Here is a 26118-nt window from a genome sequence, read left to right as displayed (position 1 = left end):
TGCTGAAACAGAGGCACAGAAGGTTCTGCATCTCCAGACAGTTAAGAGGGCAGAGTTTTACAGTCATAATCAGCCCAAATCTAGTACTACAATACTTGATGTTAAAGAAATTATAAAAATATAAAAAGGCTCTTGTGGGGGAAGCAGAGAGAAGTTGTTACAGGGTGTTGCATCCGCTCATTCCTGGTACTGACATCTCTGGGTGAAAAAAATGCACCAGGCTTTCATGGGGCCAAGCATCCCCAAGGGAAGAACAGACTGACAATGTGCTTTGTGAAACCACAAAGCTAGGGGTTTAATACCAACCCTGAGAGCACTGACCCACCACCACTGACTCCACAGAAGTATCAATGTTCATGCCAATAGTGTGAGTGCAGTTTCAAATGGTTTAAACATTACTTTTATCTAACTGCTCTATTAGCATAGCAACTTGTGACAAAATAAGTAATTATCTAGGAAGTATTTCAGTCTGATGCACTGCTCAAGTAAAGGATAAATCCACCTTCTCTACATGTTTTTGTACTATATTGGCTCAGTTCTACCCAGTGAGGAACAGTTAGCAGAAGCAGAAACTCTTATACTTACCAAGAGCAATACACATTTGCTGTTTGAAGCTGATGGGTAAGATATGTTGTACAAAGAATAAATGCAGTATTTTCTTGTCCCTCAGATTCCAGATTACATATGATATCTAGTACCTCTTTGCAATCCACCTTTGCAATCTTAAATAAAAAGAAAATTAAGAAGAAAAGGCACTTTATTCTCAGTATGTTTACAAAAAAATGCACCATCCCCTTTTCCCACTTCTCATTAGACTTCACAATTTTCTACCAGAGGAAGATGATAGGTAACATGATGATACAACACATTTCTTGCCTCTTAAAACAAAGGTGTAAATGAAAGTGTTTTTGAAGTCTTGGACTTCAGCAATTCTGTAAGAGTGCCAACTACACAACACCTATGACAAAGCATGCAAAGAAACATGCCATGCAAATCTTCATACTGTCAGTTACTAAAGTTAACTTTCTGGCACTGGAACACCACTGACTTTATACTTCCACAGTTTTAGCTACAGGTCCAGCTAAGTCAATAAACTACTGCTTTAAGATACTGCTTTGTTGCTTTATGGCTGTTTTCCCATAAAAAAATAATTAAGCAATTAATTGATTCAATTCATTCATCTGTGTTCCAACTTTTATACTTGACTGGCAAGTAAAGACTGTTCTGAATATCAAGGTAAAATAGCTACAGCTACATTTCACAACCCTCAAAGTAAACTGAAAAAGGAACAGAATTTAATGTGATTTCTCTACCATTTCTCATTAGCAGCCAATCCAATCAAAGATGCTGTAAGCTCCCCATCAACTCCAAAGCTTTCAGTGCACAGATGATGTCTGCAGTGAGCTGTTAAACACATTCTCTGCTCATACAGCACACTAAGGGGAATCTGGCTCAAAGTGCAGACTGAAGAGACACCCATCCAAGTATTTCTTTTTCACAAGAAGTAATTTAAAGGAAAGGTTTTAAAAATAGTTTATATGTACAACATGATCACTCTGCCATTCATGCAGGAAGTGCAGATGTGAGAGTAATTTTTTTTTAGGATCTCAAGCTTCCCCCAGTTTCACTGAGGTTTACTCACAATGTCCAAGTCTCACATTTAAAACTATACCTGATGCATACAAGTGAGACTGATCCCTTAACAGCTATGTGACATCAAGAGGCAACAGAGGCAAGAGTCAGTTGTGTGAACAGCAGCCATGTGTGAACACAAATCATTGCTATGATTGTTACTGTAACAGGAAGACTGCTAAAAACGAGTTAAGAGTTCAGAAAGAACAATTCTGAAGTGTGTTTTGTTTGTTTAGTGATTTTTTTTCCTTAAAACCTTTCTTACGTCAGAACAACTAGATGAAAAGTAATTGCTCTGGTACCAGTGTTTGAGTCAGAAAAGACTCAATTCAAATAAACTCCAATTATATTTTGCTTATTATTGGAACGGAAGTTGTAATTTTTAAGCTTTCAAACACATCTAATCAAGCATACATACATACAAATCCACAGCAGCAGTTCATATAGGCACTCCTTCCTACTGCAGTCTGCAATAGATTATTCCTCTTATGGAACTCTGCTGCAACAGTTTCACTCTTCAGCTTCAGTTCTTAGTATTACATAAATAAATTCTAAAATGCTTCATAAATATATATTAAAAAAGGAACTATAGGTTACTAACCTCCTTAATGGAGTCTTCATTAGGCAACATTGAACACACACATGTGATGTAGGCTTGGCGAAAAGATGAAACATTTGCAATTTCTGGAGAATCTGCACACAATTTTGACAAGAAAGTGGCTTGAGGGATGCAGTTCGACTTCATCAAATGTTTTATTCGCATCTGCAGAAAGGAAGGCCCTTCTCGTGTAATCAATTTATTAGCTAGGAAAAGAAAAAATCCTTTGAGAATAGACCAATTTACAGGCAACACTCAAATGAAATTGTCTCACTGCATTCATACTTCTTTACAAATTTGTGTATGGACAGTGTTCTTAGGAAACTCTAGGCACAATTAAAAGTGATAGCAATGGACTCTTCTCCCAAATTCTGCAGAAAGAGAATGCTGGGATACAGAAAACAGACCCCCCCTCAGAAAACAGCCCTCCCAAAAGATGCACCATTAAGAGGTATGCCACAGCAATGGCTAAAGGACACTGATCACACCAGACAGATACCAGCAGTTTAACTAAAGTTCAGAATCATCACCTTTCAACTGTAGCTTTATGTTCCAAAAATCAAAAAATATTTCAAGCCATTCGTTACATGCTTTTCAATGGAAAAGTTTTCCACCCAAGCTGTTAAAATCCTATGTAATGCCAAAATACACAAAATTAACTTGAGAGTGAAAATACTATCTTTGTGGAATATTATCTTTTGAAGAATTGTGTTTAAGACATGCTAGGCTTATGCTCTTAAGCAGATACTACTAATCATTATGAGACCTGATGAACTAATTCAATAGTAAAAATACCACTTAAAAGAGTATTTTTGTAAATAGCAAGCAAAATTTATTTATTTGGATTAAACATCTCACAGATTTACACAGATTCCCAGGTGTTTATCATAGAAACAGAATTCAGTTGGAAGGGACCTGCAAGTCTTGCTTCTCAAAGGACCTCAAATTAAACTGTATGACTAAGAGCAGCAGCCAAATGCTCCCTGAACTCTGGCAGGTTTGGTGCTGTGACCACTTTTTTGGGGAGCTTGTTCCAAAATACAACCACCCTTGGGGTGAAGAACATTTTTCTAATGTCTAACCTGCTCTTACCCTGACACAGCTTCATTCCATGTCCTCCTGTCTTGCTGCTGGTCACCAGAGACAGAAGATCAGCTCCTTCTCCTCAAGGCTTTCTTGAGGGATGTGCAGGTGATGGGGTCACCCTTCATTCTCTTCTCAACAAGCCAAGTGACCTCAGCTTCTCCTCATAAGGAGGAGGAGCTTCAAGGCCTCCCCCCACCTTGGTCACAATCTGCTGTCTGATGTTCTTTCTGCATTGAAGCACCCAAAAAATGATTCAAGGTGAAGCCACCTCAGCACAGGAGAGTTGGACAGTCACCTCTCCCTCGACTGGCTGACCATGCTGTGCCTGACACACCCCAGGACACAGCTGGCCCCTCTCTGGCTGCCAGGGCACACTGCTTACTCCTATTCCAGTTGCCATCAACCCAAATCCTCCAGATGTCTTTCCACAGGACTGCTCTCCATCTCCTAGTTTGTCCATGTAACCAGGATTATTGTGTCCCAGGTGGAGAATTCATTAGTTACTCTTGTTAAAGCTCAAGTGGTTGGTGACTGCTCAGCTCTCTGGTGTATCTGGACCTCTCTATAAGGCCTCTGCTCTCAAAGGAGATCACAGATCCTAACATAGCGTCCTTAACAGCAAATTTATTTCATGTACATTCAACTTCTGCACCAACATAATTTATGAAGACATTGAAGAAACCCCACCACTGACTGCTCACCAGCCTGACAATCTCATTTACTCTTTGCACCTGACCTATCAGCTCACTTCTCACTCAACCTACGATGAATTTATCAAGCTGCATCCTGGATATTTAATCCAGAGATGCTGTGAGAGACAGCATCAAAACCTTTTATAAAGTTCATGTATTTTGCCTTGGCTGATTGTCATGGTTTGACTCTGGCCAAGTGCCAGGAACCCACACAAATTGCTCACTCTCACTCCCCTGCTACAGCTGGGCAGAGGAGAGAAAAATTTAATGAAGGCCTCATGAGTTAAGGACCTAGAGAAAACACTCCAAGGGCAAAACAAGCTCACCTTAGAGGTACAAAGGGAGTTTATTACTAACAAAATCAGAGGTAGGATAATGAGAAATAAAATAAGCCCTTAAAAACACCTTTTCCCCCAACCCCTCCCTCCTTCCCACTGACAGTGCAGGGAGACAGGGCATGGGAGGTTGGGTCAGTTCATCACCCAAGGTTTTTCATCTGCTGCTCAAGGAGAGGGGTTGTTACCCTGTGAGACCATGGGGTCCCTCCCATGGGAGACAATTCTTGAACTTCTCCAGCATGGGTCCAATATCGTGACCAGCAGTCCTGCCAAAACCGCTGCAATGTGAGTCCCTCCCATGAGGAAACAGTCCTCCCACCTGCTCCAGCATGGCTCCTCCACAGGCTGTGAGCAGATCTCTGCATCCCCCATGGATCCCCATGGGCTGCTCACCATGGACTGCAAAGGAATCTCAGCTCTGGCCCCTGGAGCACCTCCTGCCCCTCCTTCTCCACTGATCTTGGTGTTTCCATGTTGTTTCCCTCACATGTTCTCACCTCCTCGTCATCTCTAGCTGGAATTCAAATTGCCCCCACTTTGTTTTGATTTTCTTCCTAAATATGTTATCACAGAGGCATCACCATCATCTCTAACTGGCCCAGCCTTGGCCAGCAGCATGTTCCATCTTCAGAGCCATCAGGGACTGGCTTTGCTGGATATGGTGGAAGCTTCCAGCAGCTTCTCACAGAAGCCACCTCCATGCCTCAACCCTGCTACCAAAAACCAGGCTGTGCAAAACCAACACGATGAAATCACATGCTTCAAAATATCTGTGGTGCTATTTCCAGCTTAACATAAACATCTAGACAAAGCCTTGATACGAGTCTCCAGATCTGTACATCATTCAAAAGACTCTTATGAACTAAGAGAAACAGTTCAACACATTCTTATACTACGTGTAGTAATGCATATGAACCAAGCTGATGAGCTGTAGAAGAAATAATGGAAATGCATGAGCCATTCTGATAAATCACATGCCAGAATAGTTCTGCAGCAGCTGTAGTCAATCAGTTACCTCTGGTGCCTGCAAGAGACTCTGGATTAGTCAAAAAGGAATGCTGGCTTTAGACTAACAACTTAAGATATTTCTATTCAATGGCTCTTCCAATCTGTCAGCATCTGTCAGCAAAATGGGTAGTTAAGAAACCACTGATATATAAATTTCTAAAAGAGAGGATTGCACTTAACACAAAACAAGAAACTTTTCATGCTTTCTGCACTTAAAATACTGCTTAAATAAACAACAGTGTGTTCTAACGGACACTACACTAGTTGATGAAACTCATCATGAAAACTCATGATGTGCACCTGAACAGAAAACTCATTTCAGGTGCCAGGTACATACCACATGCCTGTAGTGAAACTTGTATTCTGCAGGAATCAGCTTAGTGGTCCATTAGAGAATCAATTTCACATTTAAGTCTATGGTAATGGTTTCTGTTTTTTACAGGAAAAACCTCTGAGCATTAAACTCTTGACCCAGCTGATACTTCACATTAAAGGAACTTCAATGGATAAAGCAAAAAGAGCTGCCTGACCAAGAGGCAGCCTGCAGTAAGATCTCCAGTTGCTAGGAAACAAGCCTCCTCTCTGCCTTAAAAATTGCATCTGTATGACACTGTGCTTGAATACTTATCAAGGCAAGCTAACAGTGCTTCAATATGGATATTTGATGGAAGAGACTGCTACCACAACAGATGGCCAGGAGATCACTGTTGAGGGAAAACTCCCGGAAAGCTGGCTTACCCAGCATCAGATCAGTCACCTCTCCAAGTGGAACTGCTATTCATGGGCCTAGCAGGAACGGGGTTTAGTGCCCACAAGCAATTGAAAGCAATTCTGTAAATGCCTATTTCTACACCTCTTGGCTCAGAGAATACTTCTTTTTTTCAGGTCCATAAGAGGAATAAAGAACATACTAGTAAAAAGCTTTTTACCTCCTCTAAGAATTAAATTCCTCTTGTTTACACAGCTAGACATGCACTTGGCAACTGCATAAATGAAGTTTTACTAATGTGTCAGAGCCAGCTAGTCAAGACACGGGAAGTATTTTAAGACTACCTGCAGTCATCCAAATAAAACATTCTCCATTTACCAGTTACACTTTTATCTTCCAGCACAAATGAGAGAAACTTTGATAGAGGTGGATGCTCTGCCAATATGCACAAGAGGGTCTTAACTTGCTGCAGTCTTTGAGAGTAGTCAGTAAATACACGGTGCCCAAGGCTGGCAGCTCCCTGCCCTCGGGCCAATTCTTTCACACCTAAGGGAGTGTAGAGTGAATTTTGCAAAGGAGGCAGATGACAAACTGAGCTCCTCTGTCGTGCAGATGTAAGTGATGGTGGTAGGAGCAAAATTCAGAAATGAGTCACTAGTCAGACATCTATCTTAGCACTTAGCTTTACTCTAAAGTGGAAAATTTCCTTTTCCTGAAAAAGGAACAAAACCTGAGGAATAGACAGCAAAACGAGGAGAGTTGTTTTCCCTCAGAGAACCTAATTTTGTAGTCAGTCCTAAATCTGTTACATTTCCATACATGTCCATGAACAGGCTTTCTTGTTCCTTCTCTTCCTAGATCTCCTGCTGTTATGTGTTCTGTCATAGTGCTCTATTAAACATCTCAAGACTAGAACAGCTTCTATAAAAATCAATGCAGACACCCTGCAATTCTTTCCTCTTTCAGACCCTTTAGCCAAAAGGGCAGTGCAGTTTCAAGCTCTACACATATCTTAAGAGCCCTCTTAAGCCAGGAGAAAAAGTAGCAGTAAGAGATTCCTCTCTCACCCAAAACACTTGCAGTGAAAAGATAACTTAAGCTACACCACAATATTGTGAATACAACATTTCTAAAGCATGCATGGCACTAGAGCATGGGAAGACTCTGTCTTCACTATGATAAACATTCCAGATAAACAGCATCTGGGGTGAGCATTCCTGCTGAAAATCCCTGTGGAACAAGACAGGACAATGTGCTGAAGGGCAGTAACATACGTTAAGTACACACAACTGACACTGAGGTCTGTATATTATATATACATATATAATATACTGTATATTATATATATACAGTAGCAGTGTGTTGGATGGTTATCCCAGCTCTCTACAAATCAGATCTCCTCAAGACAGACATACCAAGTTGTTGGCATTCATCTGCACTCAGCAACCAGCTCACCCCAATCTCCTTGGTTCAGGGTACGTTTGTTAAGACAAAAGTTGGGGGAAGTCTTGGAATCAGAGTATTAAAGCTAGCTGCCTGAGGCACAACTACGTGGGAAGTCACAACTGTTGAACAGCATCAGTTATGGTCCCATCAAGATGCTGGTATTGTTTAGTCACCTAAAAGGCACAAGTTGAAATTATTTTCTTTTAAAGCCCTTTCCTCAAGCAAATGATAATGCCCCAAACAACAATCCTCAACAGCTGACAGTGAAAATTAGGAACAACCAGCCTAGCCCATGGCAGTGCAATTTATTAACAGCCATAGAAGCAGCAGACAGAACCCAAGCTGCTATGAAACTTTTGCTGGAACAAATTTGGTAAGCTATATTTATATTTGATGTCAGTTCCTTTTCCAGGCCAGTGCATTAAAAACCAGAATTAAAACGAAAAACTCTAAACAAGAAAGGCAGGAACCTGACATACCTTCAGGATTGTTCACTCAAGTAGGCACCTGATGATCATTAACATGAACTACCTGCAGTTAGGCACACTGAGCTACTCTCACATCTGGCTCACAGCAGCAAAAACCAGGAATGCTTTTCAGGTACTCATCACAAAACCCCAAAAAGCATGAAATACAAACTATTCAAAGAAACTAAGCTTTAGATAACTGAAAGAAAACACTTTGTGAAGTTGCTGCTGTTCTGAAGGATAAAATGGCAGTTTGACTAAGGCAACTGAAAATCCATTGCACTGCAGCTCCTACTCCCAAGCCTAAAAGCAGAGCTGCCATCCCCTCTGGGACCTGCAGGAAGTACATTTTGATTCCTCCTACTTCTATCAAATGGAGCTTGCTAGCACAGAACTTCATACAAATCAAAGAAGTGATATAAATGAAAGAAGGAAGACAAATACCGTAACTCATCAGTGATCTCTTACAGAAAGTAGTATTTACTTGATATGTCTCTGAATGTGACAAATGATTCTGTTAATTTAGTAGACATCTAGAGATAGTTGCTTAATACCAATTCCAACTGTGTCCTACACAAGGCCAAGAGACTAATTCCATCTGCTCAGAGTTTCTGCAAGCAAAATAAAATCACAGCAGCATTTGACTGCCTGGCATAGAGGAAAGACAGGACTGAGCAAAGAAAAGTAAAACAAAATCAGAACTTTACTAATCATAACATATGTTATCATACAGCTTCATGGATCAGTTTGTATGTCAGCAGTAACTTCTGTAGTCACTGAATCACATTTGTCTGGTGATATCAGTAAGATAAACCAGTTACATTAGCAGCACAATCTAGGAGTCAAAATATTTTCCATGTCACAATGGCATAGAGAACAGGATTTCTTTAAGCTTTCATTTTTGCCTTGTACCAGAGTGTAGGGTAACAAGTTTGGAATATAAATCTTGCCTTTTGAGAAATACATATGGCCTCAATCTACTTAGAATCATACAATATCTTGAGGTAGAAGGGACCCATCAGGATTATCAGTCCAATCCCCTGTTCCTCACAGGACTACTTCTCTTCTCCTGCATCACTTTAAAGTTTTATGACTCACAATATCCATTATTTTGATTTATTTGAAATGTTATTGGATAGCTGGTAGCAGCTACACAAGACTGAATTTTGTGTCCTTTGTTATCTTTCAAAGCCTTATGTTTTTTCCTACAACTCCCTGGAAATCTTCAATACCTCCTCACTGTACTTTAGTTTTCCAAAAGGCTACCAAAACCAAAAACCACCAAATAAAATCCCTTCCATCCCCTGTAATGTAATGACACTAAGTTATTTAATTACTGAATAATTACAGTATTTATAGCTATTAAATATTGCCATCCCATCCCCCTATTTTCCAATTTCCACTACTAATAATGCTATTAATATCTACCACCTTCACAGTACTTGCTGCAAGCCAGAAGAATAGAGCAGAACAGGACAGCACTCTCACATAGTGCTCTCACTGTCTTTCTCCATGTCTGATATCACACTGAGCTCTGCTACTGTTCACTGCTCCCTGCACTGTTAGCTGAAAACACTCAACCGATACCTAAATCATGCTGCTTCAGTGCTAAGAGGACACACTCAGCTCAGAAAGATCACCTAGCTATGTCTAAGCAGCTATGCTACATGTCCACAGGCCACTTTTCTCAGTTTATCTGCTCTTTGATACCCTGAAAGCAAGCAAAAACACCAAACCAAGGTTTCCAAGATTGCCACAAATGCACACATGGTAGAAGCAATATTTTAGGCAGATATTCAATTTTGCAGAAGTATCCTTTATTTAAAATATCTAACACTTAAGAAATGTGCTTTTGCCAGATTTGTGTAGTACAGGAGTCACATTCAGACTCTTTAGGCATGCCTGTGGACTATTCCAGACAAACTAAGAATGCACCTGTGCAGAAGAGCTCCGATGAATGTCACAGAATCACAGAATTAACTGTGTTGGAACAGACCTTTGAGATCATCAAGTCCAGCCTATGACCTCACACCTCTAAACTAAACCATGGCACTGAGTGCCACATACAGCCTGTTTGCAAACACCTCCAGGGATGGTGACTCCACCACCTTCCTGGGCAGACCATCCCAGCGCCCAGTGGCTCTTTCAGATTTTTCCTGATGTCCAGCCTACACTTCCCCTCATGCAGCTTAAGACTGTGGTCTCATTCTGTCAACCTGGGAGAAGAGACTAACCCCCACCTGGCCTACACCCTCCTTTCAGGAAGCTGTAGAGAGTGAAAAAGTTCCCCCATAGCCTCTTTTTCTCCAGGCTAAACAACCCCAGCTCCATCAACCACTCCCCCTTCACCAGCCTTGTTGCCCTCTGGATGTGTTGGAACTTCACAAGGTCCCTGCTGAGCTGGCACTGCTCCTGCTGGCCACACCATTCCTGATCCAGGCCAGGTGCCACTGGCCTTCTTGGCCACCTGGACCCACCACTGGCTCATGTTCAGTCAGCACCCCAGGCCCCTTTCTGCCTGCCCACTGTCCAGCCACTCTGTCCCCAGCCTGTGGTGCTGCAGGGGATTGTTGTGGCCATAGTGTAGGAGTTTCTCAGAGAGTGTTTTTGAATGTAATCATCTTCTTTTATAAACTGCTGTTATTGCTATTGTTGCTGCCACTGTTCATTTTCTTATCTCATTGCTGTTTTCAAGCAAAGTGTTCTTAACTCAGCCCTTGTTTCCCTCTCACCAGAAGGGGTGGGGGAAAAGGGAGCAGCTGAGTGGGGCTTAATGTTTCCAGCCAATTTTAAATCACAACAGTTCAAATGTTCCTGCCATGGTATTAATACCTGACATGAAAGCTAATGAAGACAGAAGTCCAACTTGGCTGCTCTTTTTTTAGCACAGGGAACAACATATTGTCTCAATAACAGTAACACATTTATATTTATTTATTAAAAATACTGACATACTGCAACTCAAAGAGAGGCTACCCAAAGCCAGAACAAAGGATTCTGCTATAGAAGGAAACTTAAAATACCTTTTTGTTCTCCTTTAATTTTTAAGACTTTATTTTAAACTCTTCTTCCCTTCTGTATTATTTTTAACTTTAGACTACCAGAGGTAAACTGCAGTCTAGTGTACTGTTAATGGAACAGATAATATACCTACATGTACTTAATGGTACCACTAATGGGAAAAAAAATCAGAGTAAAGGAAGAATTTAATAGAAGACATTAGAAAGACCATATTATATAAAGTAACACTCGCACCTCCTTTTCCTCACCCCTCAGCAGTTTCTGATTTGACATCTTATTTCCATAGTCTAAACACAAAGTGCCTCCCAATCTAGAGCCATTAACACTCCACACTGCCCTTCCTTTCATGCCTCTGAAAAGTATGAACACAGAAAATTCCTCCCCGTGAAGAGTTCAGGAAAACATTTAAAAGCACAGAGTTACGAGAAACAAACCACCTCAGGAAGAAAAATTTCTGTATTTTTAATGGAAAAAGAAATACTTCTTTTTCAAAATGGAGTTTCAAAATAGTCAAACTGATGGACAGTACAGTCCAAGCAAAGATGCATTGGTTGTACAATTGGACACATTATTCAAAATGCCAGTGAGACAGTTTCATAAATAAATATTATTTAGCAACATATGAACACTACTGCACAATACAATTTAAAATGCAACTTCTCTTCTGTCTTCAAATCGCTGCTTACCCACCAAAACTGCCCCAAGTAATTTCTGAACACATCATCTCTAAAAACACACTCTTACCTTCCTCAGTTTCTACTGGTTGCTGGGATAGAATTTTAAGAAGAACTGGATTTTTCCATACCCCTTCCCTTGTGATATCCACCAATATTTGGAGGTTGTTATTCCCAAATTCCAGTAAAGCATCATGTGAATCCTATAAAATGTAAAAAAAAGTCATTAAAAGTCTTAGCTAAAAATTAAGCCAGTGTAATTTTACATTATCTATCCTAATATTTCACTACATTTTAGTACTTTTACACTATTCCTCTCAGTCATTACTGCTTTGACAAATTTGCTTTGGGATTTTAGTAGTCCTATGTCGTTTCACTTCTCTAATCCTACTGCAAAACTCCAGTTTCAGACTGCTGAGTTGACTGACATGGCTTAAATCAAAAAGCCTATTCTGCAGTTGTAACTCTTCTGCAATTTTTATGGTTCTTCATGTACTTGTGTATATATTAAAAAAATAACAGGAATTGTATAAAAGACAAAGGATAATTCAATATAAAAGCATATAATGCTATTGAAAAACTCAGAAGACTAAATAGTTTTCAAAATGAGTAGCAAAATGGTAAGAGTCTAAAATTGTACATTTAGTGTTAACACTGAAGATGAGCCAGTCAATTCACTTGGAGAACCATGAAAGCCATGAATCTCAGAGGGGGAGAAAGAACACTGGGAGGTGTTCTGCAACACAAGGTCTTAATGATCTGCAGATCTCAGAAGCAGCATAGGGATGTCCAAAAAAAAAAAAGTAGAGCATATTCTCTATCTTTCTGTGCAAGCTGCTAAGGTAGCACCAAATGTATCCCTGATGCTAGAAATGGACATTACTGTACTCCATAGTTTGGCTAATCTTCCTACACTAGTCATGAAATTAAAGTAACATCATGTCTTGGCTCACCTTTAAAATAAACAGGATTTCCAGCTATAAGCAGCCTTTAATGCAATAGGCCAGAAGGGAAAGGAGAAAGGAAACAAAGCAAGCTATCAGTTACCACTATAAACTCCTATCTAAGCATTCACAATCCTCAGCTGTTAATCAGCCTCCATGTCTCACAAGGTTTGGTGCTTGACAGGAACTTGGATGTGTGATATTGCAGAGAAGCTGTCAAGGCTTGTTCTCAGACTATCATCACTTGCTGCACACCTGGACACAAATCACACCACACTGAGGAAATGCAAAGCTCTAGGGGCCAAGCTGACAGACATGTGGATCTCTGGTTTTCCTCACTTGGTTGAGAAAAGGAAGACCAAGGAAAGCTTGAGAACAACTCAACAGGACATTGAGTAACAGAAGATACTGGAGAGGAGCTGTAACTTTGCTTCACGTTTTCCTGTCAAGGTCTGCACTCAGGCCTCCCTGCTCCCTGTCAACAGTGGCAGAGCTGGAGGTGGGGAAGAGGCATGAATCAGCATGACAGAAGAGATCTGAATCACATTAGCATCCTTGGTATCAAACAGAAGCCAAGAGTGTTGATGGTGATTACAGATGTCACTGCAAGTCCTGTACTAGGCTCTGTAAGGTTATAGTCACTGAAGAAAGGTTTCTAGTGACTTGAAGAAATCACCAAGAGTAAGAAACCCTGGAAGTACAGGTCAGTCAGCATAGCCTGACTGAAAGAACATGGGACAAATTCTCCTGGAAACTACATCCAGTAATCTGACTACCTTCTGTGGTAACAAGCTGTAGATGATATTAGTCATACTTGGCAAGGCTTCTCACAATTCCCCATACTGTCTTGAAAACCAAATTGTTAAAATAAAGTGGACAAAAATGCAGATAAAAAAACCAGTTCAATAGCCAGACTTAAAAGGCTTGTGACAAACTGTACAGAACCCAGCTGGCAGCTGTCTCTCAGTAGCACTTCTCAGGGTCAACAGTGAGCTGGTATTTTTAACACATTTATTGTCTGAATAATGGGACAAAGCACATGCATTATCTGCCAGCCCACAGGTTATACAGAACCAGGAGAGCAGCTGACACTGTTGGGCAGGCAGCCACCAGGACATTCAACACAGAACATCACTGACAGGGACTCAGCACAGGCAAATTGAAGTGCTGCACATGGTACCACCCCAAGTATCAGAACAGGTTGGTGACCAGCTGGCTGGGTTCCAGTTTGGCACCACAGAACTCTAGGGTCTGTAAGTGTAGGTCAGCAGTAAGCTCTTACTGTAAACAAGGCTGGCTGTGCTGAACAGTCTCAGAGCATAACCAAGAGATTCCTGGAATGGTTATTCCCATTTGGCATTTTTGAAATAAATTCTACTGCAATACAACACTTAGTTTGCAACTGTCCTGTACAATTCATTTGCCATAGTGATGCACACCCAGCAAAAACCACCAGCTGCAGAAAAGAGGGTGAAAAGGAAAATCTTTGAGCTGTCTTTATCTTCCCTATGTTGCCAGAAAGTAGTTGGAGCTGTCTAGCAAGAGAGTCACATGAAAGGAAATTCTGTAAGTGTGTATGCAGGAAGTGTTTCCACATGTAAACTATCTCATTTTGAAAGGACTAATGAAAATTTGTGCATTTTCCATTTCTTAAAGACAATATTTGTGGGACAGGATGCTAAGCAACCTGATTTAAGAAAGCCCTCTGACTCAGAGTGAAGAGGTGGATCAGGTAACTGAGCTTTCTTCCATAACTCTGCTACAACAGAAACCTTCAGAGAGCTGCAGATTCAACACACTGAAATTTCAAACTATGTCAGAAAACACACTTTGTGGAACTCAGTGCTTCTGAGTTTCTCTCACTGAACTCAGTGCTTCTGCCCTATTTTTCCAACTACAAGAAAAATAGTAAACCAACACTAGAAGTGAGCAAAAAACCACACATTAGTTCTTTCCAAATGCAGAACTGTAGTGCAGACTTCCACCTTCTAAGGACCATAAAATTAGAAGTCTCATAGGTGAATGCAACTATCAAGCAGTTTTGACAACTTTAAAAATCTCATCTTCCTTAGCAGTACACCAAAGACTTTCTGTAGATATTGGCCCAAAATTAATTTTATTTTTAGATAACTGTTGTAACCATGTTCCAACTATTAGCTCACAGCAACCTGCTAACTAAAATCATTAAAGACCACACTACTTCTAAAAATGATTATAAAGGCAGTAAAGCTAGTGGGTGAGTTATTGGTAAGACCACCTCAAAAACCAGGAGCTGATATTGGTAGAGGAGTTGGTGCTAATTAGCAGATGCAAAGATAGCCAAATAGGATGCTTGCAATGACTGGTTTCTGGTCTTGAGTCTGCAATGGTACTCACAAGGTCAGAAGTAATTTTGGTGTGTCACAGCTGGACCCTAATGATGCAACAGACTTTACATGCTCTTGACCAGAACTCAAACTGCTCCTAGCTAACAGCATTGAGTGATTGACAAAGGTTTCAGGCCGTGTTTAAGCATTTGAGAACATCACTTAAGCAATCTTACGCTCACACAGCCGTTCCTCCTCTCAAGCCTTTGCTTTCAGTGCAAGCTGGAACAGTGAGCAAAACTCACCACGAAGACCTTCAGGGAAGAAGGAATTTTTTTTTTGTTGTTTTGCTTTTTAAAACTAAAATGATCAATTCTCCACTTTACACTGAGCTAAATGGCATGCCAATAGAACCAGCCAGGTGAATGACACACAATGCTTAACACAATGGTACTGCCAAAAGATGCTCAAGTTGTAGCCTCAAGACAGCTTTAAAAACATCACTGGAGAACAATAAACTCTTCTAAAATTGCATCCATGAAATATCTAACCACAGCCCACTTTCTGTAACTGGCAGTTATTTCCTATTGGAAGTCCATGTATATTATTTTATCCTCAGTCTTGAGGATGATTAAGTAAACATCTACAGGTATGCAGGTAGAAGAGCTACTGGATCTTACCTAAAAAAATCAATAGAAGCCCATTTTAACAATCTCTACTTTAGGCCTTTCCTAACTACATGTCACACAGCATTAAGTCTTTTCAAGACAACAGGTTGCCAGAGCATCCATGATGCAGTCTCTTCCCTCACATTAATGTTACAGCATTAACCTCACAGTCTCAAGTGTAGAGCAGGTCAAAGACTAACTCCAAAAAAACATCAGCATTTAAGAGCCTATCAGTTTAAACTTCACTTGGAAGACTGTCCATGAGCTTTACTGAGCTCTGTGAAGGCATTCAGCACAGCTGTTATGCCCTAGAAAGGGGTGGAACTACTGATCTAAGCACTGAGGAGCTAGAAGCCATGGCCTCTAAAGAAACAGAAACAGCCAGATCAGCTCACTTATCTGCCATGACAACTGGAATAATATGGCTGACAAAAAACCCTTAAAAATCACACAACCTGGACAGGTGAGGGACTGAAAATACCACTGACCCTCAGATTATGACATCCAATGATCCAGACATCCAACAAACAATGTCTTCCCAATAGCATTGGGAAGATCAAATAGATTGATCCCCAATCTGAGGGTTTCAGGATGCAGTACAGAGCCAGCAGAGCCCAGTCCAATTATAGGGATCAGTCACATTTCAGCACTTCTGTATTAAGGGCTGAAAGGACCTAAGAAGATGAGGAAGAACGGGCTTTCGATACAAGCAAGCCAATTTGCTGAGTCAGCACTGTGTTTGAGATTCAGTGTATCACCAAAATACCAAATATAAAATTGACCAACATATGTAGCACAAGTAATTAACCACTGTCAGTTTACTCGCTTGCCACTGCAGTGCTTAGCTGAACCATATTGGACCTGCTGAAGAATATAAAGCTAATATTAATGGAATATATGCAAAAATGTATTACGAATACATCAAAAGTCTTTGAAGAAGCTCAATGCAACATCTATGTATACAGACCTCATTAAGGTAGGACAACACCATAAACAGGTTCTAAAGAGCAGGACATAAAACATTTCATTCTAAATAAAGTCAGGAAAGAATAATACAGTAAGAGCCTATGGACAAAGTTCAAAAGAAAAGACAAGCCTTGAAACAGTTTACTGAAGACATCAGGATTTTCCAGTCCTGGCAATTTAGAGCAATCAGCATCTACTACAGCTTCACAAAAGTTTTTGGCTTATGCTCATCCTCAACTCACAGTTTTTCTAAATAAAGCATTGATGCTCTTTGTAAGGCTTGAAGGCAACCCTGTTACACAACCAACATTCAATACCCAGAACAACATCCCTGCTCTCACTAAAGACGTCTTTGAATGTCTCCTTCACCTGACTAGATTATATCAATCCACACTGCACTTCTCCACTGGGTCCCTCCCCCAGACCAAGAGTTTACTTGTATCAAGAGCCCTGTTGTAATTCTACCCCAATCCTTTCACTCATATTTTACAGCATTTCCCCACTTGTGTCTGCATCTTTTTGCTTGCTGCCACTGAATAAATCCATGCTGAGACTCCTGTCATACAATCTCACATCTTGTTTTCACTTTGCCCAAGCTGCCTCTGATCTTGCCTAGGGATGAGGAAAACTGGACTCAGGTAGTGACTGCTAGTATTTAGGATACCAGAACAAACAGGTTCAGTCACCAAAGAAAGATTTTGACAACACTTTGTATATAAACTGGACATCAGTGACACTCTACTTTCAAGTCTATTGCAGTCTCCACACCTTGATGCTTTGAAATGCAAGCTCTCACCTTTAACATTCCTGGGATGGAAATTTATTTGAAGTTTCACTGACTCCTATTACCCACACAGATTGTTACAGAGCAACAACTACTGCAGGCAGAAAAATACCTCCCATATTAGGAGTTATAGTCCTCTAAAGCTACACATGTCCATTTTGTTAGGAAAGCAGTAACCACATTCACAACCATCAGACCTGGGCATGTGCTAACATAATATTCTGCAGTTCTTTCCTACTGGATTTGCCTGTAGAGCTGCACATCACACAGTCACACACAGGCTTTAAAACCTACAAGACAGCCTACAAGTGATTCTTGTTTGAAGATCTCTATTGCCCTTCATATGCCTTACATACTCCTGCGGTGACAAGTGGGTTCCTACTGTACTCCAAAGCAGGCTACAAGCATTCTCATACTTCTGCCAGAGAGCTACTTCAAAATCTTATTAGAAACACCTGTTGTAGAAGTTCACAAACCTCTCTTCAGCAAGCTTCCAGAAAACCACCATGTTTAATCAGTTCACAATCTGGACTATGGGGAGCATTAGATGAGTGCTAAACTTGGAAGCTGTAGTTTCAAAAAGTCACTACAAAAGCCAAGCAAATACTAGTAACTCCTGGCAGAAGCATATCTTGAATTTCCCCTTAGTTCTAAAAGTTGACATGAGAGATCTGAGCTTGTGCCAGCCTTTGTAGAATCCCAGAAGATAAGGGCTCACATGTATGTCTCAAACACCAACAATGAGATGCTGAGGACCCAACCAAGGACTCTCAGTAATAACACACAAGGACTGTTGCCAATAACCAAGGACAATTGGTAATAACACACTGTGAGAAAGAACAAAATGTGGCTGGAGAAGAGGCCATGTGCATGTAGGACAGCACTTCCTGTGAAAAACATCCTTGTTCTTGCTCCTGGAGATGAGCACAACACATGCCAGCATAAGTTCAAGAATGAAGTTGGGAAGTGAGAATGGATGCTAGCAGGGGGATCAAGACCACCCAAGACCCCCAAAGCCCCCAGCCCATTTCGAGAGGGGTCTGAAAAACTGGACTGTGTAGCTAATGTGCATACTAAGTGAGAAACCTGTCCATAAAATGGTACCTCTAATAAGCCTAGGTGGTAGCTCCAGGATCCCATCAGCTGGACCAACACTGGAACCAGGATTGGTGATCTCTTTCTCTCTTGTTCTTTTTCTTCTTACCATACCCCTCTATCCAACCCCCACCTGCTCTGTGTGCCTACACAGCAGGTCAAGCACTAACATACCAATTTCCATGCCAAGCATGTAATTTATTAATAAAATAGTTTTTGTGTATCCCCTGACTTCTGTGGATTCTTAAGGCCACAAGCATTTACAAATCTTGGATGCTCCATCCCTCTTTAGAGCGGGACATCACATCCTTCTACCACTGGAATTTAACAGCTCCCTTCCAACATATTCAGCATAGAGACTGAAAACCTGCTCTCTACTGACAGAGGTGTCAAAGTTCCATCAATCAATTCAAAATCCTAGAAATGCACATATTTGTTACATCACAGAAATTACTAAACTCAGTAACAAGAACTCTCCTCGCAGATCTCTCCAGTTAAAAGCTAACAACTTTTAGAGCTGCACTGTAACTCTGCCATAGTGAAAAAAGATGGCATATGCCCTCCAATATTCCAAATATGAGAGAACATCTTGTTTCAGGTCTAGGCCATCTCAGTTACAAACATATTTGCCTTTTAGTGTAAGGTAAGATCACAAGGCTTAGGGGAGACTTTATCATCATTTTCCAGTATTTAATGGGTAGCTATAAAAATCAATGAACACTCCCTTTTTAGAAGAACTCACATGGAAAAGACATGGGGTAATGGGTACAAGTTACTCCTGGGGAAATTGGATTGAACAACCAAGGAAAAATTTTCATAATGAGAAGATTCAGCCACTGCAGTAATCTTCCCAGGGAAGTGGTGTATTCTCCAATGTTGGACAATTTAAAGATTTAGCTGGGCAGGGTGACGGGCTATCTTGTCTAGACCCTGCCTTTGTCCAAGAAAGTCTCGACCAGATGATCCTTGAGGTCCTTTCAACCTGGTACTCTGTGATTCTGATTCATTCCTCTTTACCCTAAATGACTGTACTAGTAAATTAAAGAGCTACTTTGGAACACTAAGTTTCAATGTCTTGCATCAACCCTAACATAAAAGATGACACTGTGGCTGACCACCCTTATCTGTGGCATCCCCACAAATGCAGGGTTTGGGAGCACAGACACAGACTTTGGCTAACAGCCAAATAGCATAGCTGGGCATTGTCAAAATGAACTGCTACACCTTCAAACCTGGCTCTGGAGTGCTGCAATGTTCATTGTGCTGTTACAGTCACTAAGGGAATTGCAGGACCCATGCACTCAAAATGAAAGACGCATCCTGTTCACCACTGAGGCCATAGGATTTAAACTGTACCTACTGCATTTCTACTACCAAGTACATGCCACACCCAACTGTTTCTAGGGTTCCCATGATAATAAATATTCCATGGTATTTCAGGAAAAGGAGGTTTCTCTACTCAAGCACAGACCATCTCTGCCCCTTCCACTACCAGAAGGACTACAAAGTTCTGCTAGATTGCTTCTCTCAGTTTAAAGTGACAGGCTTATTCATGTTCACAAAACAAAGTTTTCACACCTCCTGTTTCCTTGACTGCCGGGAAAACAAAAGTAGAAGCTCAGTACCAGCATCTTCAGAGCTAATGCAGCAATAGCCAAGCCTCAGAGACTGAGAAAATCCCCAGCCAAAGGGGAATAAGGTCTTGTGATAAAGATAGCTGCAAGGTCTAAGCTCACTTCCCGCCAAGGTCTTCACTTCAGTAACTTACAACTGAGATTAGCCTCCAACTTCACCAGTCACAGTTAAAGCCAGAACAGGCAATAGCAGAAACAGAGCACTCCCTGGCCCTGGAAGGGCCCATCAATACAAATACAGCAATACCACTCCTGTCTTTCAGCTCCATTAGGAACACCAGCTCCTGCAGACAGCTAGGTACCACCGCCAGACTAAAACCCAGAAAGCTTCTCTTCTTCCTATACAGTCTATATTAGCCATCTTGATTTGATTGTAGGAATGTTGAAGTATGAGCTTATTTCAGCACCACCTGTAAAGAAACACTTCTAAGTGTTTTAGTGGACTAAAGACCTGTCCTACCATTTCCATCCCTCTCAAATCAGGTACAGACACTAACCTGCCACTCAGACCTCCACAAAAGCTCTTTTATCATCAAAGCAATCCTTCAGAGCTGTTAAATCGCTTAACTCGGTCTGTCTTTCATACAAATCATTCAATCAAGACTTACTAAGGTTCTCTTGCTTAAATTGCCATCAACCGTGTGGTTATAAATATGCCGTTGGGCATTCAGACTCCCAATATGGGAGTTGCTGCAGTTAGACTTTTGCTGCTTAGAAATTCTCGCTGCCTAGGTAACAGCAATGCAGGACAAGTGGAACTCAGGGGAAGGGTAGAAGAGAAGGAACACAACTGCAGCCTTTTTTTTAAAAAGAAATATGTAAATCACAAAAAAGAAATCCAGAACACTTACCTGAATGGATTGATGGAATCCTAACCACACCTCATGTGGCAATTCACTTTCAGGAATTGAAAGCAGTAGCTCAAAACAACTCCTGGAAAAGCAAAAGGCAAGTAAACAAGCTACCTGAACACATTCTCTTGTTATATCAAATAACATTTCTGGCACATACTACTTAGTATTCAGATAAGCAATGACAGTAACAATAAAACATGTTATATTGTGCAAATCAATTAAAGGTCTGAAACAGCTTGTAAATCAGGCATGATTCATCATAGGGAAACAGAGCTCCTTTTCACTACACACAACCTCTAATTTAAGATTGCAGCTACTCTTATCATACAAGATAGTCCATTCAATGTAGCTCAGGAACATTACAATACAGAATTCCATTATTTCTTCCCAAAGGAAACCTAATGACCATTCTAAATAAAGTTCACTGCAGTCGAGCACGTCTCTGCCTAGAGGGAGAATGAAAGCCAGCTTCACCTAACTCAACACTTCAGCACTGACAGCCACAAAAGACCCCCTGAGAAACATCTTGACAGAAGCCACATGCATCAGCACAAGAATGGATCCAAACAAGATCTGTGAAGAGGAGCATCAGCACCTGGAAACACCTTATGAGCCTTTGATACCAACTGGGAGAGCGTTCCAATACCTACAGCACAAACTGCAACCTGCCATGGTAGGACTGCTGCCTATCTTGCTCTCAAACAGGAGCTATCCAACCTTGTACAGAGCATATGGATTGCCTAAAACCCTACTAAACAATTAGACCTAATCAAATTAAAAGTGTCAACCATGACACTCTGCCTAGAGATTCACAGACTTACAGCAGAAGCATTTTCATAAATCATGACAATGTAAGGAAAAAAAAACTAATCTAGGACACCACCTATAAGAAAACACTTAATCACTGCTATATCTACACTGTTAGATAGTTCCAACTCCTGCTACTTTTTCTTCAAAACATCCTCTCTCAAATATTAAATAGAAGAATGACAGGGTAACACATTCAGTCTTATGATCGACAGAATTGAGCTTGGGGAAATGGAAGAGATGACCATAAAACAAACATGAGTTTCAGATTTGCTGAGTACTCAAAAAGAATGTCCAACTTCCTCCTGACTTCTGATAAATGCATTGAACAGTCACCTACCAAATGCTATGCCTACTCCATTTTTAGCCAGATTCAGCAGTCATGCAGACCAACAAGACCAAATGGATGAATACTGAATAAGTATCTGACCATCCTTTCCACATTTCATACGTTTGAGTTCACTTTCAATCCTGGTTCCTTGAAATAGATTATTCACACCATTAGGCACGAGACTTTGCTGACGATGAAAAAGCTGGCAACAGGACCACCAGATATTCCTACTGTCATAGGTCTCATTTTAATAAAATAATCAGGACTTTGTTTTGCCTTGTACTCCAGCTTGACAGAAAAAGTTAATTCACCAGCCCAAATGTTTAGACCCAGGTAGTTGCTAATAATACTTTACAAAACACCTTAACTCTATTTTAACACAAAACACCCTAAAACTTAAAAAAAAAAAAAAAGCAACAAAACAACAAAAAACCCCAAGCAAAAAAAACCAAGAAACCAGACAACTAAGAAAATCCCTAGGTATGAGGTCTGTTTTCATCCATATCACACAGACTCTATACCCAGTAACACATTTGCAAACTTTGTGGTTAATGTGCTTTTGTAAAGCTTTCGATGCACGCCTCACTTTCAGACTTAGTCAATCCTGTGTTCACTTTTAACTGCTAGAATTACTTCTTCTAGAACATTTGTTTTTCATATATATGATATTAGTTATGTAATATAATAGACTTGAACAAAATTACAATGTGAGCTTTCAAACATCATTTTTCTAAACTCAAGCATTCAGTTGCTACTTGGTCAGTGAAAAAAAATCTGCAATTACATTTTCAAAGCATTATGTATACAGAGTGAGACAGTCTAGGAAGAGAAGAGGATTTAATTTATGGCTCTAGAGTTACTGTCTGTTGTAGTAACACAGGACTGATCTGAACCAAAAGGCAAGTCTTCCTCAGGATCCCAACACAGAACACTCTGGTCTGAAAGTCACTCCATAAGAAATCTGGAGCTCCAGACATATAAGCCTCCACATAAAACAACTAAGAGCACAATTCTAAAAGTAATATCCAGGAAATTCCCATCGCAATTTCTTTGGCAGAAAAATAATTAGAATCCTAAGTCAATTAACTAAAATTTTTTTTTTTAAGAATAGATTCAAATACACAGGTGCATAAAAACTTCCCTACTTCCAAGGGGGACAACACACCATTTAGCTTAATTCTTTCTTTTGGTCTTTATTATACAATACTTTAAACCACACCTCCCTCCCTGAAATCCCATTTCCCCCTTTATTGCAATGCAACTAAATGGAGTTTGCATGTCATGGCTGGCCCACAAACCAAAATACCAGAGTTATGCCATGAAGTCAAGTCTTTCTAACCCTACTCTACCAGTACCACCACAATGCCTACCTATACAAAACTCAATTTCAAACTTCAATTACAATTTTTGCAAATAAACTGTAATGGATGCTTGAATGTTTACATTATTAGAAAAAATATTATTCAACTGAAACACTCCATTTCAATATATCTTTCAAGAAAATGTATCCTAAATATAAATTTCCTTATTTTGGAACAAATAATTATGTAAAATTTAACATATTATTTGTATACAATTTTTCTGCAATTACTTTATACGTCATCCAGAGAAATTTTTTTAGATTTCTCAGAACCATGTTCATCTTTAGATTGCATTAGAACACTTTTCCAACCCAATTCTTCTTAGAGACACAAAGATGACTCATTATACATTGGATTATCAGCAGGAATCATTCACTTGTTGCCAGGAATTATCCTGTGCTTATTAAGGGTTGAATTAGCCCTCAATGATAGACAGCAGAGTGGTAAATACAATCTAGAGAATCAAACTGCAGCAGTGTGTTAGGCTGAGAACTGCTTTATTAGACAAACAGCTCAGTGCTGCTGTGCCTGCTCAGAGTGCTGTGGGATGCCAGCACAAATCTGTCTGAAACCAACATCTGTCAGATCCCATAGGGAGAGAGAGCTCCAAGCTTCAGGCAGACTGGTCTTATTGGTTCAATACAGTTTTGCTTCTTAAACATGACAGCATTCAAATCTCCTTTCACTTTTCAGAATTGAAAAAAAACATACAAACACCTTCTCAAAGTAGTAGATGTGGTAAATTCCCTTTCAGTTCAGTGCCATCACTGGCAAACACAACGTGAATTTTGACCAAATATTTATTCCTTTTTTAATCTATTAATCTTAGAATCATAAAAACCATTTTCAGATGGAAATAAAATTTTTATACTGATAACATGACACCTTTCCCTTCATAGCAGCCTCAGAAATAAATCACTCACAGAAGCTTGAGTGAATAACCAGCTTCAAGGGTCCCCTGAGATTCACAAGGACAGCCAGCTAACTAACTGTCAGTGAAAGACATCTGATATGGCTAATTCTTTATTAATTATCCTACAGAGGCAATACCTTTGAAACAGTAATACTGGGGGATGAGGTGAATGCACTGTGCTTTGGGGATGTGAGAATAACCTGTCCAAGTTCCACTTGAGCAAAGCAGGTAAGTCACTTCATGGCCATGGCCAGAAAGAACATTCCTGTTTCCCACATCTCCAGTCATTTGTCACATCTGCAATCTACAAGAGCAACCAGTCCAAGCTTTCCTTGTTTCCCAAGGTTGGACAGTCGACCAACAAGATCTCACAGTGCATGAGCATCATGTTTCTTGTGGGAGGCACAGTCCCTGCTCATGTCAGCTGCACTGTGAATGCACAAAGGACCTCAGCAGGGAGCACCACAGTACACCGAGCTTGGCTGTTACTGGCTCAGCCTGTTGAGAAGGAAGTCAGGAGGAAGAAGTTCTTTTCCTCTTCTCAGGATCAATATTGGAAGGGAAAGAGGATTTTTATAGGAAGTAGAGCACTTCTGCTTTGAAACAGCAAGTTTGCTTATTTCATTTCCAATCAAGGTTCAAGTCTGAAAACACAGTGTGCATGACAGCTGTGGGTAACCCCAAAATCACAATTGAATGGGAACAGTATGTTTTGTGTCCCTAACCAAGTAGCAGTCTTCCTCCCTCATGGAACCTCAACTTTTATCTTTAATTCTATGCTCTAACGTCTTGCTCACTCCCTTGGAAACTGGTGAAAAAGAAAAAACGTGGGAGAGTTAAGTTGGGTATGCCATTTACCTCATCTTATCTTCCACCTCACTCCTTGAATCTCATTCTTTAAATTCCTTTCAAATGTAATCATTATAAGAGGAGATTCCAGCAAGTCAGCCTTTCTACTGTCCTCAAACAAAAGGTTTCCTCACTATACAAGCTACAACAAACCCTGCACATTGAAAGCTGGAAAAAAAACATTAGCAAAAGCAGAATATTCTGATATTTCTCAACAAGAGAAAAGCAATTTCAATGCAGAACTGGGATTTACACCCCAACATATCTAACAGTGGCAAAATATGTAGAAAATACTCCAAGTAGAGATGCCCTGCAAACAGACACTAAAAGACAAACTTCTAAAATTACAGAAGTAGGAAACAACAAAATACACAAGCTAATTAATGATAGCATGATGAAGACAATAATACTCTAGCCTTAAAGGAACAGCCTGCAAAAGCAATAAAGATATTGTGCCAAAAATCTGTATCATGTACCAGGTAAATGATTAAGCAGTTAAAATCTTAGGTTTCCATAGTAAGAACCTAAGACACACTTCTCCTGATTTCACATGTTTTAAAAAACCCCAAAACACTCCTAGTTCACATATTTCTCACAATTAAAAAGAAAATATTTCAAGACATCATTTGCAGATAATCTGGTTCTGAGCTGTTAATTTATATGGTAAGTCAGTCCATTACAAAATAAAGCATTTGATCGAGGAGTTCACTGCTAAAGTCCATCTTAAAGAAAATACCTGAGTTCAGACCACAAAATGAGTAAGAGACTTGTAAGAAAAAAAACCCAAACAACAAAACAAACAAAAACTGTCACAGAATTGCTTCTATTTTATGAAGATCTTCATATTCAAGGTTCTAGATCTTCACCCTCCTCAGGTGAAACCTCACTAGCAAGGAATGACCAGCACATCACCTTATCATTCTCAGGTTCTAATG

The 26118-nt window shown here is 40.2% G+C and overlaps 1 protein-coding gene across 6 annotated transcripts in view; it reads right to left on the bottom strand.

Moving 5' to 3' along the window:
• The window catches only part of RLF (RLF zinc finger), a 41107-nt gene that overhangs the window by 8806 nt on the left and 6183 nt on the right, over positions 1-26118 (bottom strand). For 2 of the 6 annotated variants that reach the window (XM_015649261.3, XM_015649262.3), the window contains 4 exons: positions 20920-21001; positions 11742-11874; positions 2234-2436; positions 586-722 (listed from right to left, as the gene is read on the bottom strand). In XM_015649261.3, coding sequence (XP_015504747.1) covers positions 586-722; positions 2234-2436; positions 11742-11874; positions 20920-21001 — 555 coding nt within the window. Of the gene's footprint in view, positions 1-585; positions 723-2233; positions 2437-3322; positions 3505-11741; positions 11875-20919; positions 21002-26118 lie in introns of those variants that run through there. The other 4 variants (XM_015649263.3, XM_015649264.3, XM_033519498.1 and 1 more) reach the window with 4 other exon arrangements.

Source organism: Parus major, chromosome 23 (genome assembly GCF_001522545.3).
Source record: "Parus major isolate Abel chromosome 23, Parus_major1.1, whole genome shotgun sequence".
Taxonomy (NCBI): Eukaryota; Metazoa; Chordata; class Aves; order Passeriformes; family Paridae; genus Parus; species Parus major.
This window is presented reverse-complemented; position numbering and strand designations above follow the sequence as displayed.